General features: G+C 49.1%; 1 protein-coding gene across 1 annotated transcript in view; it reads left to right on the forward strand.

The window, feature by feature from the left end:
- LOC119103672 (GATA-type transcription factor sre) overlaps positions 1 to 13,418 on the forward strand; it is a 41,697-nt gene extending 28,279 nt beyond the window's left edge. The window contains exons 6-7 of the mRNA XM_037227290.1: positions 10,597 to 10,804; positions 11,416 to 13,418. Of these exons, the coding sequence (XP_037083185.1) occupies positions 10,597 to 10,804; positions 11,416 to 11,822 (615 nt within the window). The 3' untranslated portion in view covers positions 11,823 to 13,418. The remainder of the gene's footprint in view (positions 1 to 10,596; positions 10,805 to 11,415) is intronic.
- The last annotated feature ends 1,312 nt before the right edge of the window (positions 13,419 to 14,730 follow it).

The following is a 14,730-nucleotide window of genomic DNA, read 5'->3' on the forward strand; positions in this document are numbered from 1 at the left end:
GACGTGGGTGTGGAAGCACATAGGTGGTGACAGTCGGGTGTGGTTTGGTGGCGAGCTGGTAATGCTGGTCACTTGCGGTGGTGTGCAGGTGGTCGCGGGCGATGGGCTGGTAGTGATGGTTGAGGAAAGTGCAGTGATGATTGGTTACGATGCAATGACGATCATGTGCAGTGATTTGTGGAGACATTTCACACGGGTGTTAATGGTCGGGTTCACTTGTGCTCCACGGTTAAGTGTCCCCCCTCCCCTCTACCCCATCCGCCACTACTACCACCAAGGGACACTTAGTTCACTCGTGGATGACGTATATAGTTTGCTTGCTCCAGGCAAGCGGGGCGTCCTGGGGATATGCGAGAAAGTGAGAATGAGGAGAGAACGGCGGATAAGCAATCTGAGCGATACAGTGTGTCAACTGCCTGCGACCAGCGTTCAGATGATGAAGGTAGCCACCATGTGAAAGCTGCTCCTTCTGATGTTTTATTCAGCCAGGAACGGAGCTAAAGTGAGGAATATCGTCGAAAAGTTCACGTCGTCGGAAGCTTGGTGTCACCTCACACAGCCATAACCGTGCCCTCTCCCCCCCCCCCCCCCTCCTCCCGCGCGAATCGCCGGTCTAAGTCCGAGATCACGTGCGCCTGGCAGGGCCGGCTGCCGGCGCGGATGCGTATTGAAACGTCCGGAGTTCATAAAGTACGGTGGTCAAAAAATCCAGAATCGCAGCACCCAGCGTTCATAAGGTCCACAAAACGTCCAAAACCCCTGGACAGAGGAAAATCATAAAGCAGGGAGCTAGAATCGCTTTTAAACTAGGGTGGGAGTGAAAAATCCGGTCGCAAAAAGACCGTGCGTGAGTGAAAAAAATCAATTCACAAAAGATGGAGCACATACCTCTGGCTTCTGTTAAGATGGGGTCAGAGAAAACATGCATTTTTTCACTGTTTCTTACAAAATACCAATGCTTATTTCCATGGAAGTAGCCTAACTATGCCTAACCTAAAGAGACCTTACTTCATCTCATCCTGTCTAACCTGTTTGTAGCACAGCAGCAGTTGTGAGTTACTGATCCTTGCGCAATTCCCGTTGTCACTTGCCATGCACTTAACCAATTTAACCTAACTTAGAGTAGCCCATATGTTGAACATCATCTCAACTCACCTATCTGTTGACAGCAACACTTGTAATAAAACATGATAAAGCCAATTTCTTGCTGGTTTCAACTTCCATTTTTATTCAGTTCATTTGTGTATGCTTGTTGACGTCAGAAAAATTGATAACACACAAATAAAAACACTTAAAATCACTTTTGAACAACTTATTATCATTGTCATGGTTAACCTATGTCAAGGGCAATAATCGGTATGCCCCACAAAACAATCTCTCTTATCGAAAAGTAACATAACTTTTAGATGACCATGCCAGTATTGCTGCTTGCCTTTTCAGCTGCAGCAAAGACATCTATTGAGGCTTGTTTATTCATATTTGATAACAAAGTTTGGCATATTGGCTTCACATTTTAAATGGGATTGTTTCATTATTTGTTACACGTTAATATTTAACTCATATTATGATTTCTATGCAGCTTAGAGTATCACCGTGTAAAAAATAAAGTGGATTTATACAGTACAGTCATTTGCCAGTCAGCAAGCCATGACAGCTATAGAAAACATCTGGTTAAAGCAGCCATGAGGGACCACATCAAAAAGTTTAGAGCAACTAATCAATGATACGGAACAAAATAAGCCCCTTACGTGCATTGTGGCGTCCTAATTTGTCTAATGACAAAACCCGATGCATTGAAACAGAAAATGGCTAACTATGGTTACCAATCATTTGTTGAAAGCAGGTAAATTAAGCAAGCACTTGGTCTACAGGAGACTTGCTGGCTTCTCAGTACCTTTTGCATGGTCTGCTGGCAGAGAGAGTCATCCCACTCACCCCCAAACATAAATACCAATCATGCCCACCAATGTACGAGATTAATATGCGAAAAAAGTAAGAGGTGTGCACGATAGACATCTCCAGAGGGCAGAATTTCGCCAATAAACACTTCTGTTTTAGCTGCGTCAGGTCTGTCCCAAAGCTCTGTATGGCAGCATTAGGATAGCCTAGTCAGGCAGCCTGGTGAGTTAGACACCCGAAAGGCTTAGGTTTGTCAATATGAGCATCGTCATGAACCAAGAAAACTGTTAACCGAGGGTTTAACAGGGTGAAAATGGCGGCAGAAATATGTTCCGTGCTTCAAATTGTCCCCTTCATTCCCTGTGAAATGTTCACTGTTGGGTGCATATCAAACATATTTGGGCGTCTGGCGACTTAATCCAATTTATGTATGAAATGTGTACTAGTTTGCAGTTGGAGCATCTGGCCGAACAACTGGTCAACATTGTAAGCAACAGATGGTACCTCTAAATGCAATCGAAAAGGAAGGAAGAATGAACTGGTATCACACTCGCATGATATCAAGAAAAAGCAAAAGGAGTTAAATAAATATGAAGACTGATACTTTTCTGGTAAAATTTTGTTATCAACTGAGTTGACACGAAATCTGTTAAGATAAGTGTTCAAATGGAGATATTTATTTTGTAAATTTTATTTAGAAGACATTTCTTATATTTTTCACCACTGCATTTTGGGAGTGATGCAATTTAGTGGTTAAGTTTTCTCTGGAAAAAAGAAATACGTAGAGTAAAATTCTCTACCAGGCCTTGCTGGTGTTTGCACCAGGCTCTGCTTTCGTGGTGTGGTGTTGAGACCAAAAAAAAAAAAAAAATACGGGATACGTGAAAACCTTGCATTTGGCACATAGCTGTAGATTGTAATGCATTTTGTAAGCAAACCAAACTTAATGCGTGCAAGCGGCTAAAGTCGCTGGGGTTCCTGGGCTTGAGGGTACCTGGCGCCCTTGCTCTGTGCATACACAAACATAATTCAGATGCAGGTGAGGCAGGACATAGCCATAGGTTCCAGGCTCTGTGAACCCTCGTTTATGCTTGGTGGTTTCAAGTGAGCTCGGTTTTGGATGACATCTGAAGACCTCAGAAAGTGAAATCGGGGTTTGGCATGTGCGATTGGACAATGTCAGGCAGGAGTGAAAAATTCGCCTAAAATATGGGGAAAAGGAGTGAAAGATTCCTCCTTATATGGTGTTGCTTTACACCCAAAGTCGGCAAATCTAGGACAATGTCATAAAGTCCAGTGTTCATAAAGTCCAGCGTGCGTGAAATCCACGGTTTGGGATCCCGTCCCACTTCCTCGCAACCCTTCACCTAAGGGTTCGAATATTGGCCGATGGAGGGCTACAGGAGCCGATTTCGCCTGCCTCAGCCAGTGAGTGACGCCATGCGGTTCGGTGCTGCCCAGTTAAACCATTGTGCATGGATATGGACAACGTTTTGTTTGAGCACACAGACTTTGTCGCGTCCACACGCCCTTGGGAGCAGGCGTATTAAATAATTCAAAATTTTGATCCCTGGCACGCAGCATCGGGAATAGCTGGTTATTCGGCAGTAGCTGCACGGTAGTCGTGGAAAGCACTTGTCGGGCTGCCTGCTGTTCGGTATTGTGGGCCATGGATAAGATTATCCGGGGTATTTGGTTTCTTTATTTACTGTATATGTGGGTGATGTTTCTGATTTTTTAAAGAAATTGATGACTGATGTGTAAGGCTGACTGATTTGATGTCTGCTTCAGGTAGGCGCGCATATAGATCTCCGGCTCCCGGCAAGCCAACCTATATTGTTGGTGATTTTATTTGAATGATTCCCCTCCCTCTTTCAACCGCAAATTCTTTCACACGCTCCTGCAAGCGGGACTTATTTTGGATTACACATGCCTTTATTCTCAAGGAGAAGGGGTGGGGGCTGTCTCATCAGCTGAATCCGGATACTACTACTCCCTGGTGAGACACGTTCAATGACCCAGCCTTCTCGTTTCTTCGATTAAGTACGTTTTAAACGGGCGTGGTTTGCCAATATAAGTTGGTTGGCTGAGCGATGAAAATACAACGAAGAGTGCCGTGATAATATGTCAACAAATCGGTTTCTCTCCGAATTTGGATCACTTTCTCACAAATCTGCAGGCTGCAAATAGTTGCGGCGGGGGGTGAAACCCTTGCAACTGGATTGGAAACCGCACTCCTGGTGGCAAGTGAATAGGGAGTAAAAAGTAAACGTTGACTGCGAATTTATTCAACTCCTTGTCAAACGTCACGCACAACACTACGCACGTGCCGCGCTTAAAGGCGCTGTTGATTACCATCTGAACAGCGGAGCCGATTGAATGTCACTGAGCTGATTTGCGATAGATAAGCTGAATGAACTGGGAGCATCGTGACCGTGTATTCGCCATCCACTTCATCAATCTTGACATGCTTTCTTCCCCTTACGCTTCAGAACTTCCTAAGTATACAATTTGGGGTCCAGCAACACCAGTCTGGAGTTCATCGAGACGGGTGCAGTTCGCGCCGCAGAGGGGCGATGGAGATATGGTGGTTAGTGGTTAGGACGCTCATCTCTGGACTTTTTTATCCTGGAATGGAGTCCTGGCTACACCACTACCGCATCCTACGTACCTAATGCCTGATAAATACGTACTAGAGGCGTTCCGCCTGGAAATAGATACAGCAGCCTGTGAGACGTAAAGCCCCAATTGGTATTACAGGCCGTCCCGGCAAACAAGCTGCCGCCCGCCAAAGTTGCAGACAATGCTTCCGCTCAATCACTGTATATATGTGGGAATAATAATGTGAAATTGGTTGGACGCGGAGCTCGGACACACAGGCCAGCCCAGAGGCTGCCCAGCTCGACGGTCCGGCCGGCAGCGACGCCCACGGCGGGCCGGCGGACAAGGCAGCCCGGCCGCCAAAAAAAGAACGCATTTACGCGCGCGCCGTCCCTCGCCCAAGAATCGAACCCCGCCATACGCGCGCGAGGCCTGTTCATGGGGCAGCCCGTCCGCGATCGAAACGCTTCCAGCTCAGTCGGGCACGCCGCCATCTTTGCGTCAGGGCCCGAGGCCCCTGACTCGGTTTCACTCGGTTCGCCGCGGTACACATCCCGGCGGACCGAACATCCGGACGTGTCAGACATCTCGGGATCTCGCTCGTGCTGGACCAGAGCCCCCACCCCCTCCTCCCTTTTGACGGGCGCCTTAATGGAAGAGCTTCATGCCAGTCAGGAACCAGCACCGGACAGCGTCCTCTGGCCCGTTTTTTAGGGCCCAAATGCGTCGAACTGGGATCCCTGTGCTATTTATTAAACCCGCTACTCTTGGGACCTTTTTGAAACTGTGAGTGGCCCCGCGTTGATCAAGGGTCAACCATCCCGGTCAGAGGGCCTTCAGCGTCAGAGAGGGGACCAATGTATAATGTGTAGTAATCGTAACCGATGGGCAATCTGAAAGGGGACGGAAAGGTCCCTCAGCCCCAAGCGAGATATGTATGGGGTCTCAAGTCCTGGCTGAAAACTCTATTGGGGCCTTGGCTGTTGAAGAGGGAGGGGGACGGTGGGAGAAGGTCAGGGGTCCAGGAATCCCTTGGGAGATGCTGTTTTTGGGACCGTGAAGTCTTGATATGGCCATACTGAATGAGAAGAGCAAAAATATTACCAAATAAAAATTCTGACAATACCGTAGCAGCGTCTAGCTGTCCAAGAATCCCTCTCTGGTAAAGTCGTGGACCCCATCTGGCTGCTCAGTCGGGACATGCGATAAAGTCATGCATCAGATTTCGCGTCAGGTAGTGGTCCATAATCGGCCAAGACAAAGAGCCGTTGTAGGTTAAGTCGATCGGATTTGTTATCGAAAATTAGCTTCAGTGAGTGTCTCCGCTCGCTACCACAGTCTCATGGCAGGGCAAGGCGAATACACTTTCAAAAATATTATGTCCTAAAAACACTACCACGCCAGATGCTCACATGCATCATATATGTTTTCGTGATTGACGTTAACAAGTTATTCAGATGACTCCTTCAGTGAAAATGACAGCACATCGTGCAATTTTCTGTTTCTTGTGAAGATTGTCTAGCCTCCGCAACATCTGGCCGAATTATGACCAGAGTGACATAACGGGAGAGCTTTGGCACTGACAGATCAGGGTGCAAAAGTGTGGATTCATGTAATGTTACGCTCAGGAAATATGTGCCTGATAGTAACATCCCTCCTACATGTACGTTGTAGGTATGTTTAAGCACCTATGCTCGCTGTATGTCTTAACCATCGCCCTGATTCGCCGTTTTGCATAACTCGGACTGATAGGGGGAGAGAGGGTTGATGCGACCCTCCCCGGCGTTTCCGAGCTTATAAAGATAGGGCTTACCGAGAACAGCAGCATATTGTTTTGAACAAGATATCACGTTTGGTACTACTTTTATGTTGTTGACAGGCCAAAGGTCGAAATTTACAGAAAACCGCACTTTGTAGCTTTATTTTATGTCGACGAGAACAAGCCTTGCAGTGACACGAATCTTAAATTGGCGTGTGTCTTATTCAATTCTGAGTACATTCTGTAGTGCAATGTCCTTGCCGCCAGCCGCCTGAGCCAGCCATAGATCGCCTTCCAGTGCTCATCACAAACTGCCGCTGCTCCGAAACCAGAAATCTAGGAACACGTTTTGGTATCAAAACACGTGCCATAATTCGATGCTCGCGAAACTTTCCCCGTCCGAACAACGAGAACATCTCATTGACGCGCCAGACTGCTTGCACGCGCTTGGCGACAGGCAGGTTGGTGTGAATGAAAATGGTGCGAACGAAAAGATGATCGACCAAGGCAACCGATCGCTGTTATAGCGTAAGACGAACTGTAGCGAACGCATAAAACCGAAGGAATATGACAAAGGTACGGGTATGCAATTTGAATATGATCATAATAGTTTTCAATATGTTCAGCTCCTTTCACTGTTTCGCTATGTCTGTGATCATGGATGTAGGAGCACACAGTGCGCTTACGGCAAGCCCGGTGTGTAGGGCATGCTACAGATTCTCTTGAAACGGGAGATGCAATCGTGTAGGCGTTAGGCGACAAACAGCCGATCGCGTGTAGGAACACCGAGACAAATGTCATCATGCTATTGTCGGTATTTAGCGAATACGTTGCCTGTAGGCAGTAGGGTGGCGGCAGGTTCTGCCATGTAATTTGATTTTTCCGTCATTTCAGGCAGAGGCAGGTTTTCTCTGATGCACGTCTCGATTAAGATGACAGCATACCGTGCATTTGTGTTTCTTCTCACATTTGTTCTGGTCTCTGTAATATCATGCCTAGTTGTGAACGGAGTGATATAACGGGGGGTATGTGTCACCAGAATTAGAGTGCGAACGTGTGAATTCATATCATGTAATGCTTGGAAATATGTGATTGATGATGATACCCCTTCTGCATGTATTATGCTGTACGCATGTCTGAGTACCTACATTCGCTGTCTTGCACATTATCTTACTGCTTCATTGGACATCTGCAATGATTTTTCGTGAAAAGATGATTCTTATTTTGTCGACAATCGCAGCCATGTGAGGTGAGAATGTTTGCTTACTTCCATATTTACTTGCTCCTTGTTTCATCTCACACTGAGCCCGCCTCCGAAAACAAACTCCCATGCGACAAGTCGCGATCTGTCTGGGGTCCGGTGCTAAACGACTACGGCGCTTGAGGAACTCAAAAAGGGAAACATCCCTACCCGACCAATTATTAATGCCATAAGAATATTCTCATCCACGCGCCGAACTTCACACGCTTGACAACAGGCAGGCTGGCGCGAATGAAAATGGCGCGAATGGTCAGCTGATCGGCCAAGGCAACCGACGGCCGGAACCTATATATATACACACATATATATATATATATATATATATATATATATATATATATATATATATGTGTGTGTGTGTGTGTGTGTGTGTGTGTGTGTGTTCTATACACACTATATATGTATATATGCATATGTGTATATTATGGCTGTCATAACTATAGCTTTTAATATGCACAGTTAGTTTCACTGTTTTGCTATGCCCTTGGTAACGGAGGTAGGAACACCGTGTGCTCGGGGCAAGGGCAGCAGAGAGCATTTCAACGGTGCTTATTGCAAATGCTCTTGAAACGGGATGAGCGATGCAGTATGCAATAGGCGTCTAACAGTCGGCTGTATGTAGCAGCACAGCGGGCGTACCTGTTTGCGTGCGTACCTGAACCGCTGGTGGGTACCTGTTGACTGGAAGGAAACATTCGCTTAGAGCCTGCGTGGGGAATGTCTAGAGGCAGCATGGCCCAGTACACATGAGACATGTGTACTGCGAAGGAGGCCCCAGCTACATAGCATGTACAAACAACACTTTTCGGAACATGGAATTAGGTTTTGCAGTTCTAAACACAACACGGTATGTATTCAGATCTACACCAAAGTGACATAAATGGGGCTTACGCGAGGAGCTGAATGAAAAATGAGAAAGAAATAACGGGCTACGCTTTGAGTCGATGAGGCGATGAGGCGCGTCTTGTCAACCGACCTTGACCAATGGCGGACCCGGAGTGATAGGGGGTGGGGTTGGATGAGGCTATGCCCGCTATACCTTGGGGTGAGGGGTCAACAAATTACCATGGTGAAGGGGCAGCAAAAGTCTTAATTTTGTATCCACATAACCTCTATTTTCAAAATGCTCCAGAATTTCACGGGCACCACAAATGACCACAATTTTTATTTTCGATAGGCACTGAAATCCGGTTACACCATAACCGGCCCAAAACCTTCATTTTCTGAGGGCACCAAATTTCAGGGATACAGCAGTGTTATACCTCCTACCCTGACGAAATCCTGGATTGGCCCCTTGGCCTATTGGACACCAAAATGTCAGTTTGGAGCACCATGACTTCCTTTCTGCGGCACCATAACCTTTATTTTAAAGAGCCCCTCTATCTAAATGGGCAATTCAAATTTCGCAAAGCTTTGGTTTTAAACAGGGTTCAAAATCCATGGACATCACAATATCTATGCCTTTCACCCTTGCAAAATTCTCGATCGGCCTGTCCCACGAGAGAGCACCAAAAAAACTTTATTACCGGACATCTTAGCTTTTATTTTCCCGAGGCACACACTTCCTGAGGCACCACAAAGCAAGGGAGGGTTCAGAGGGGGAGGGAGCCATTGGGTCATTCCGCTCCCCCTTGGGCCCAGGGAGGTTTGGATGCTCTGAAGAGGCACTAAATCTCATTGCAAAGGGGGGGAACAATGCCTTCATTTCGGAAGCACGTAACCTATATTTTTATGAGACACCAAATTGCAGGGGCACCACGACGTTCGTGCCGTGGTCTCGACAAAACCCTGCGTCGGCCCATGCGGTGAGGGAGCACCAAATCCTTCACTTCGGGGCAACATGACCTTTATTTTCAAGAAACACCCAGTCCCAGAGAGTACCAGAAAAGGCCCTGGCTCTTTATTCTGAAAGAGCCATTAATTCCAGGGGCATAACTATGTTGATCTTTCCGCCCTGATAAAATCCTGGATCGGACCCATGGGAAAGGAGGCACAAAAACCGTCCTTGCGGGACAACATTATCTTAATCGCCAAGGGGTACTAAATCAAAGCGGGCCATTTACAAAGCCCAGAACTATAATTTAATAGGGCACCAAAATCCAGCGGCATTACAATCGGTGTGCCTTTCACTTTGGAAAAATTCTGAATCGGACCGTTCAGGGAAGGGGCACCCTATGCAAGGAAACAGGCACGAACAGCACGCGTCGTCATTGGGGCTTTATGATGCGTCATCACAGTGTCCGTGCCTCTCCATTAACGAAATCCTGCATCGGCCCATTCGGCCAAGCGACACCTTTCTTTCGGACCACCGCTGCATTTATTTCCTTGAGACACCAAATGCAAGTGGGTGCTTGCAACAGCACGGGGTCCTCCAAGCAAGTGGAAAAAACCGATACCAACATGAAGGGCCCCTGAGCAACCGAGTGTACCCCGGCATTTGGGGCCCAGGCAGCAGTGGCGGGGCGGGAAAACCCGCTTATCCCGTGGGCTCAGCGGTTCCTGACGAGTCCGCGCCGCCCGCCATGTCTCCGACCGCGCCGCATCTGCGCGCAGTCCGCCGGTAAGCCCCGGGGCGCGGCCGCACCCGGACCGAACACGGCCGCCAGGCGTATATGTATTTATATTAGCGATGCTTGACTGTACGCATTACGTGATCATCAGTAGAATGCCAGGTTGACTGTGCCATCTGTTGACAAAAGAGGGAAATAGAGGCAGAACATAAAGATGCCTCTGTAGTGTTACCTAGCGGCAGAAATCCAGACTAGCCTGGTTGTCATGGATACTGGACGTTTTTGACACTGGACTTTACGACTCTGGCTTTGCGACTCTGGACGTTGCGTCCCTGGACCTTATGAACGCCCCCAATGGGCAGGGATTTGTATGTTTTCTGGGCGTTATGAACACTGGATGCTGCGATCCCGTACGATATAAACGCTGGACGCTGTGATCCTGGACTTTTTGATGGCTCCCCGCTGGGGCGCGCGATCTCTTTCCAGTCGCGGTTACGACCCCGGCCGCCAGGCGTCGCGCGCAGCGCTCCTCGGCTCCTGAGCTCCGACCGCGCCTCTGCCCCCAGCCGAGAAAGCGCAAGCCCAAGTCGGACTCGTCCGGCGGACGGCAGCGGCGGCGGCGCAACGGCAACGTGACTAGTGCCAGCCCGGACGCCGACTCGACCTGCACCGGCGTCAGCCCGGATATCGTGAACCGGGCGGTCAACATGGTGGGCCTGACGCCGAGCCTGCTGGGCGGCGGCTCGGCGCAATACGGCACGCTCGCCCAGTACGGTACGGAGCAGCGCTGCCGCCCCGCCCGCTGTGCCCCGCACAGTCACCGGACGCGCCGCTGTGTGAAATGTGTGAAAAGTGTGAAAAGCCCCACCCACAACTGCCGTGCAATGTTATGGGTGATGCACATGCACGGCACTTGAGGCATTAAATCACGTAACGGCTTTTTAATTGGGTATTTTACATGACGGACAAAACGTGACACCCTGACAAGATGCATCCGTCCCCGTTTCTCCGTTTATGGAGCAAGTCTTCAACATTGATGTTAGCTGGCTTTAAGGGCAATCACATATGTCAGAACCAAGCAAATAAATCAACATCAATGTCCACTGAAGCTGCTGTGTTGCGATATTTGTGGTCCATGAGGTACCAATTGTTTGTGTTGGTAGCCAGCCGATCCCATCGCGCCTGGAGTTTTTTCCCGTGGTTTGCTGGGAATATACGTTAGACCAATGACATTTCAGCTGTTTTGGTCTCAGTCGATGTTTTCTGTTCCCTGGGTTATTTTTAAAATTAATGCAGTGGAATAAAGGATACAGTGTCAGGTCTAACTCAGCGAGTGCTAACCACTGACAGGTCGCACAACCCAGATGACTGTTCTGCGTCCTCAGGCTATCGCCCGGAGCGAAGCCCGCCGCCGTACCACAACCTGCATCCCGTATCGCCCCACTTGGTGCCGCCCCTGCCACCGCAGCAGTACAGCGTGGCCGTGACGTCATCGTCGCCATACCCGTCGACATACCAGCCGCTGCCGCCGTACAGCAGCGTGAGTCGGTACCTGCAGCCGGACCGCGGCGCGCCGCCGGCCAGTGGCGCCGTCTGTCGGCCTGATAGTCCCGCCACCTATATGGGCACGCCGATCAGTCCGCTGCCGAGCAGCGCACTGCACACGGCCACGGCCGCGCTGGATGCCCTCAACGACATCCAGGAGATGGTGGCCTGCGACCTGGGCCTCGGCGAGCGGGCACCGCTGACGGTTGGGCAGTGCGGCGGCGGCGAGCAGTACTACCAGTACTAGGCTCATTGGGAAGATGGCGCCGAGTCGGTCGCCGGTCGCCGCGTGAGGATAGTTGATACAAATGAACGGACTCTCGACCGCCTGTGGGGACGAGGAGCTCTAGCATGGCTGGTCGCGGCTGCATGAGAATAGACGCCCGGCCTGCTGTCTCTGTTGCGCCACGGGAGCTCGGGAACTGTGCTGATGGCTGGCCTGGCTGACCATCCTGGCCAGACCTGACCTGGCCTGGAGTGGCCCGGAGCCCGTGGAGACCCACGTCTACGTCTGGCCCACGTCCAGGGTTGAGGGGAGGGGCCTCAACGACCAGAGGACGCGACTCACCCTGAGGCTCTGCCAAAACTCTGCCACGCTTGTGAACTGTGCGTATCGAGCTGCATCCAATCCAGCACTTCCGCCGCTAGTCGCATGCCAGGGGATAGCCGCCGCTGCCACGGGTGGCCGAGACTGTTCTAGTCAGACGACGCCAAGGGTCCGATATTTTCAGTGTTGCCAGCATTCCCCAGAGCCTGTCCACGATACTCGGGTGCCACCGGTGTCTTGTATACTCTGCGCCGAGAGGGGCGCCAGGTAAACTCGACCCCGCCATGGTAGATCTTCGCAGAGAAGCAGACATGTGGTGAAGCTCCGTACCAAAGAGGCAAAGAGACAGGGAGGAGAGAGAGTGCAGCGCGCCGAAAGACGGCACCAGCAAGCAAGCGCATAGCGGACACGATCAAGGAGAGTACTGTTGATGCCATCTTCCGGTGTTGAAGATAGTGCCTGAAAAGTCGGTGCCTTGATTTGTTGACCACGCGAAGCCATGAATCACAACCCTACATTAAGCTTTTCATCTGATTGTCCGTGACGTCGCCGCTGTATGAATCGGTCAGTTGATTCCATTCTTTTATGAATTTCATGTGGAAACGATGTCTTGTTAATGTTCTAGTAGTTATCTGTTTATCGCATTACCAATAGTATGGAAACGCAAAACTTTGTTGACGATGCGCTTATGAGCATGGCAGTCATGCCTCTTGGTTTGCATGCCATTTCGGGTTGGTGCTTATGTTTTGCGTGCACATGTGAATAGTCTTCTTGATATTCCATCGTTCTTTACTGGCTGAAGAATGCCGCTCAGAACTGCTCCAACTGGGTATGTGCCACTACCGATATTCTCCGACAGATAGCTCATACGTCTACTTATTTACAAAACGTGTTGCTCATTAGTGAATTGAGCTCGCTTTTTGTGCACTGTGTTCATGTCACCAGTTGTCTTTTAGTACACCTACGCGTGCTGACTAGTTAAGTTTTTACCGTCTTGCTCCAGTGTGCCAGCGAACAGTAATGTGTCAGCAGTAATGCGTATTGTTGTGGCACAATATGCCACACTGTATTACATGGCATTGCGACTAGGACCCGCTTTAAGGGACATAAAGGTGCACTGAGTGTTTGAAGAATATTGTATGACGCTAGATATAATGTTGGTCGCGCCTGCGCCTTTGATTCCTTGCATAAACATACTGGTCACATTGCTTCGTAAAACGTCCGATTTTTCTCACTGGAGGTATGATGGATATGCAATAAACGTCCAACGAAAGAAATTGGCCTGATCGTCAAAATACCAACCGTCATGAATGTGTAGCACTGTTGTCCATTGGCCAACATGGGACGACTAAATGCATTCGCCATTCAAATATTTAAGATTTGGTTCAACGGTACCGGTAACCGACACGGCATCAGTCGGTCCCGGTGGTTCTGGAACGGCGGTTGGACTGGACACAACCTCAGGAAGTTTCTGTAACGATGTCTGGACTGGACACAATCTCGGGAAGGTTCTGTAACGGTGTTTGGACTGGACGCAACCTCGGGGAGGTTCTGTAACGGTGTCTAGACCGAACACAGCCTTGGAAGGTCTCTGTGGTGCTGGCGCAGTGTCTGGACCGGACACAGCCTTGGAAGGTGTCTGTGGTGCTGGAGCAGTGTCTGAACTAGACACAGCTTGGGGATCTCTGTAGCACCGGAACAATGTTTGGACCGGTGTTGCCGGGACGTTGCCGCCGTCAGAGAACTTTGGCAAGCTGACTGTAAAAGCCAATTGAGAGGTGAACGCTGCTAAAGATGAGCCTTCCGAGCGGCTTTTGCTGGCCTTAAAACGTATTTACGTCCCATACTTCTTAAGTGGTTCTCATGCAGTCCCTCCCGTACAAGGTATTCAGAAAGCCTTTCAAACCCTAAGCATTTCAGAGCTTTTCATCTTGGCATTCTTATGCGGGATTACCCATCCAACTTTTAATGATGTCGGTGTGCGTTGAAGCCTGAGTATGATATAATAGAATACCACAAGGCTGACATTACGCGATGCGCAATTTGCTGTTTGTAGGCACTGTTTGGTTTTGAGGCATATACTGACCTAAGTTTTAAGTCTTTCATCTTTTGATCATTTCAGAGACTTTGATACCAACTCTATGCACCCTACGTGTGCTCATTTTCTTTGAAGCCGACCTAGCCATATTTCATCTTCAGTCACAACGTTTGGAATTCTTAAAGTACATGATGGCAAGTCCACACCAAAGCTGGCCGTCACCTCATCCATTGGTTTTTGCACGTGCTGCCGGGGTCCGCTAATCAGATATCGTCCCGTATTCAACACAGCTGTACGTAAAGGCGGCTTTAGAAAGGACTGTAATGACAAACTGTCTCTATCTTGGAGGAAGGGGGGGGGGGGCAATGCTGCTATGCATAATATATTCACATTGAGATTCACGTGGGCCCCAGTATTGGTCAAGGGTGCGCCTAAGGATTCCGTGAGAACGTCCCCTTACTATTTTGCAAAACGGAAAATTTTCAAGTTTACCGCGCTGGGTACAAAAGTAATATACCCTGACCACATAGATGATGCACCTTTCCGACCTTTTTAACAGGGAAACTCCCT

This window comes from Pollicipes pollicipes, unplaced genomic scaffold, assembly GCF_011947565.3.
Source record: "Pollicipes pollicipes isolate AB1234 unplaced genomic scaffold, Ppol_2.1 Scaffold_5724;HRSCAF=6776_pilon_pilon_pilon, whole genome shotgun sequence".
Taxonomy (NCBI): domain Eukaryota; kingdom Metazoa; phylum Arthropoda; class Thecostraca; order Pollicipedomorpha; family Pollicipedidae; genus Pollicipes; species Pollicipes pollicipes.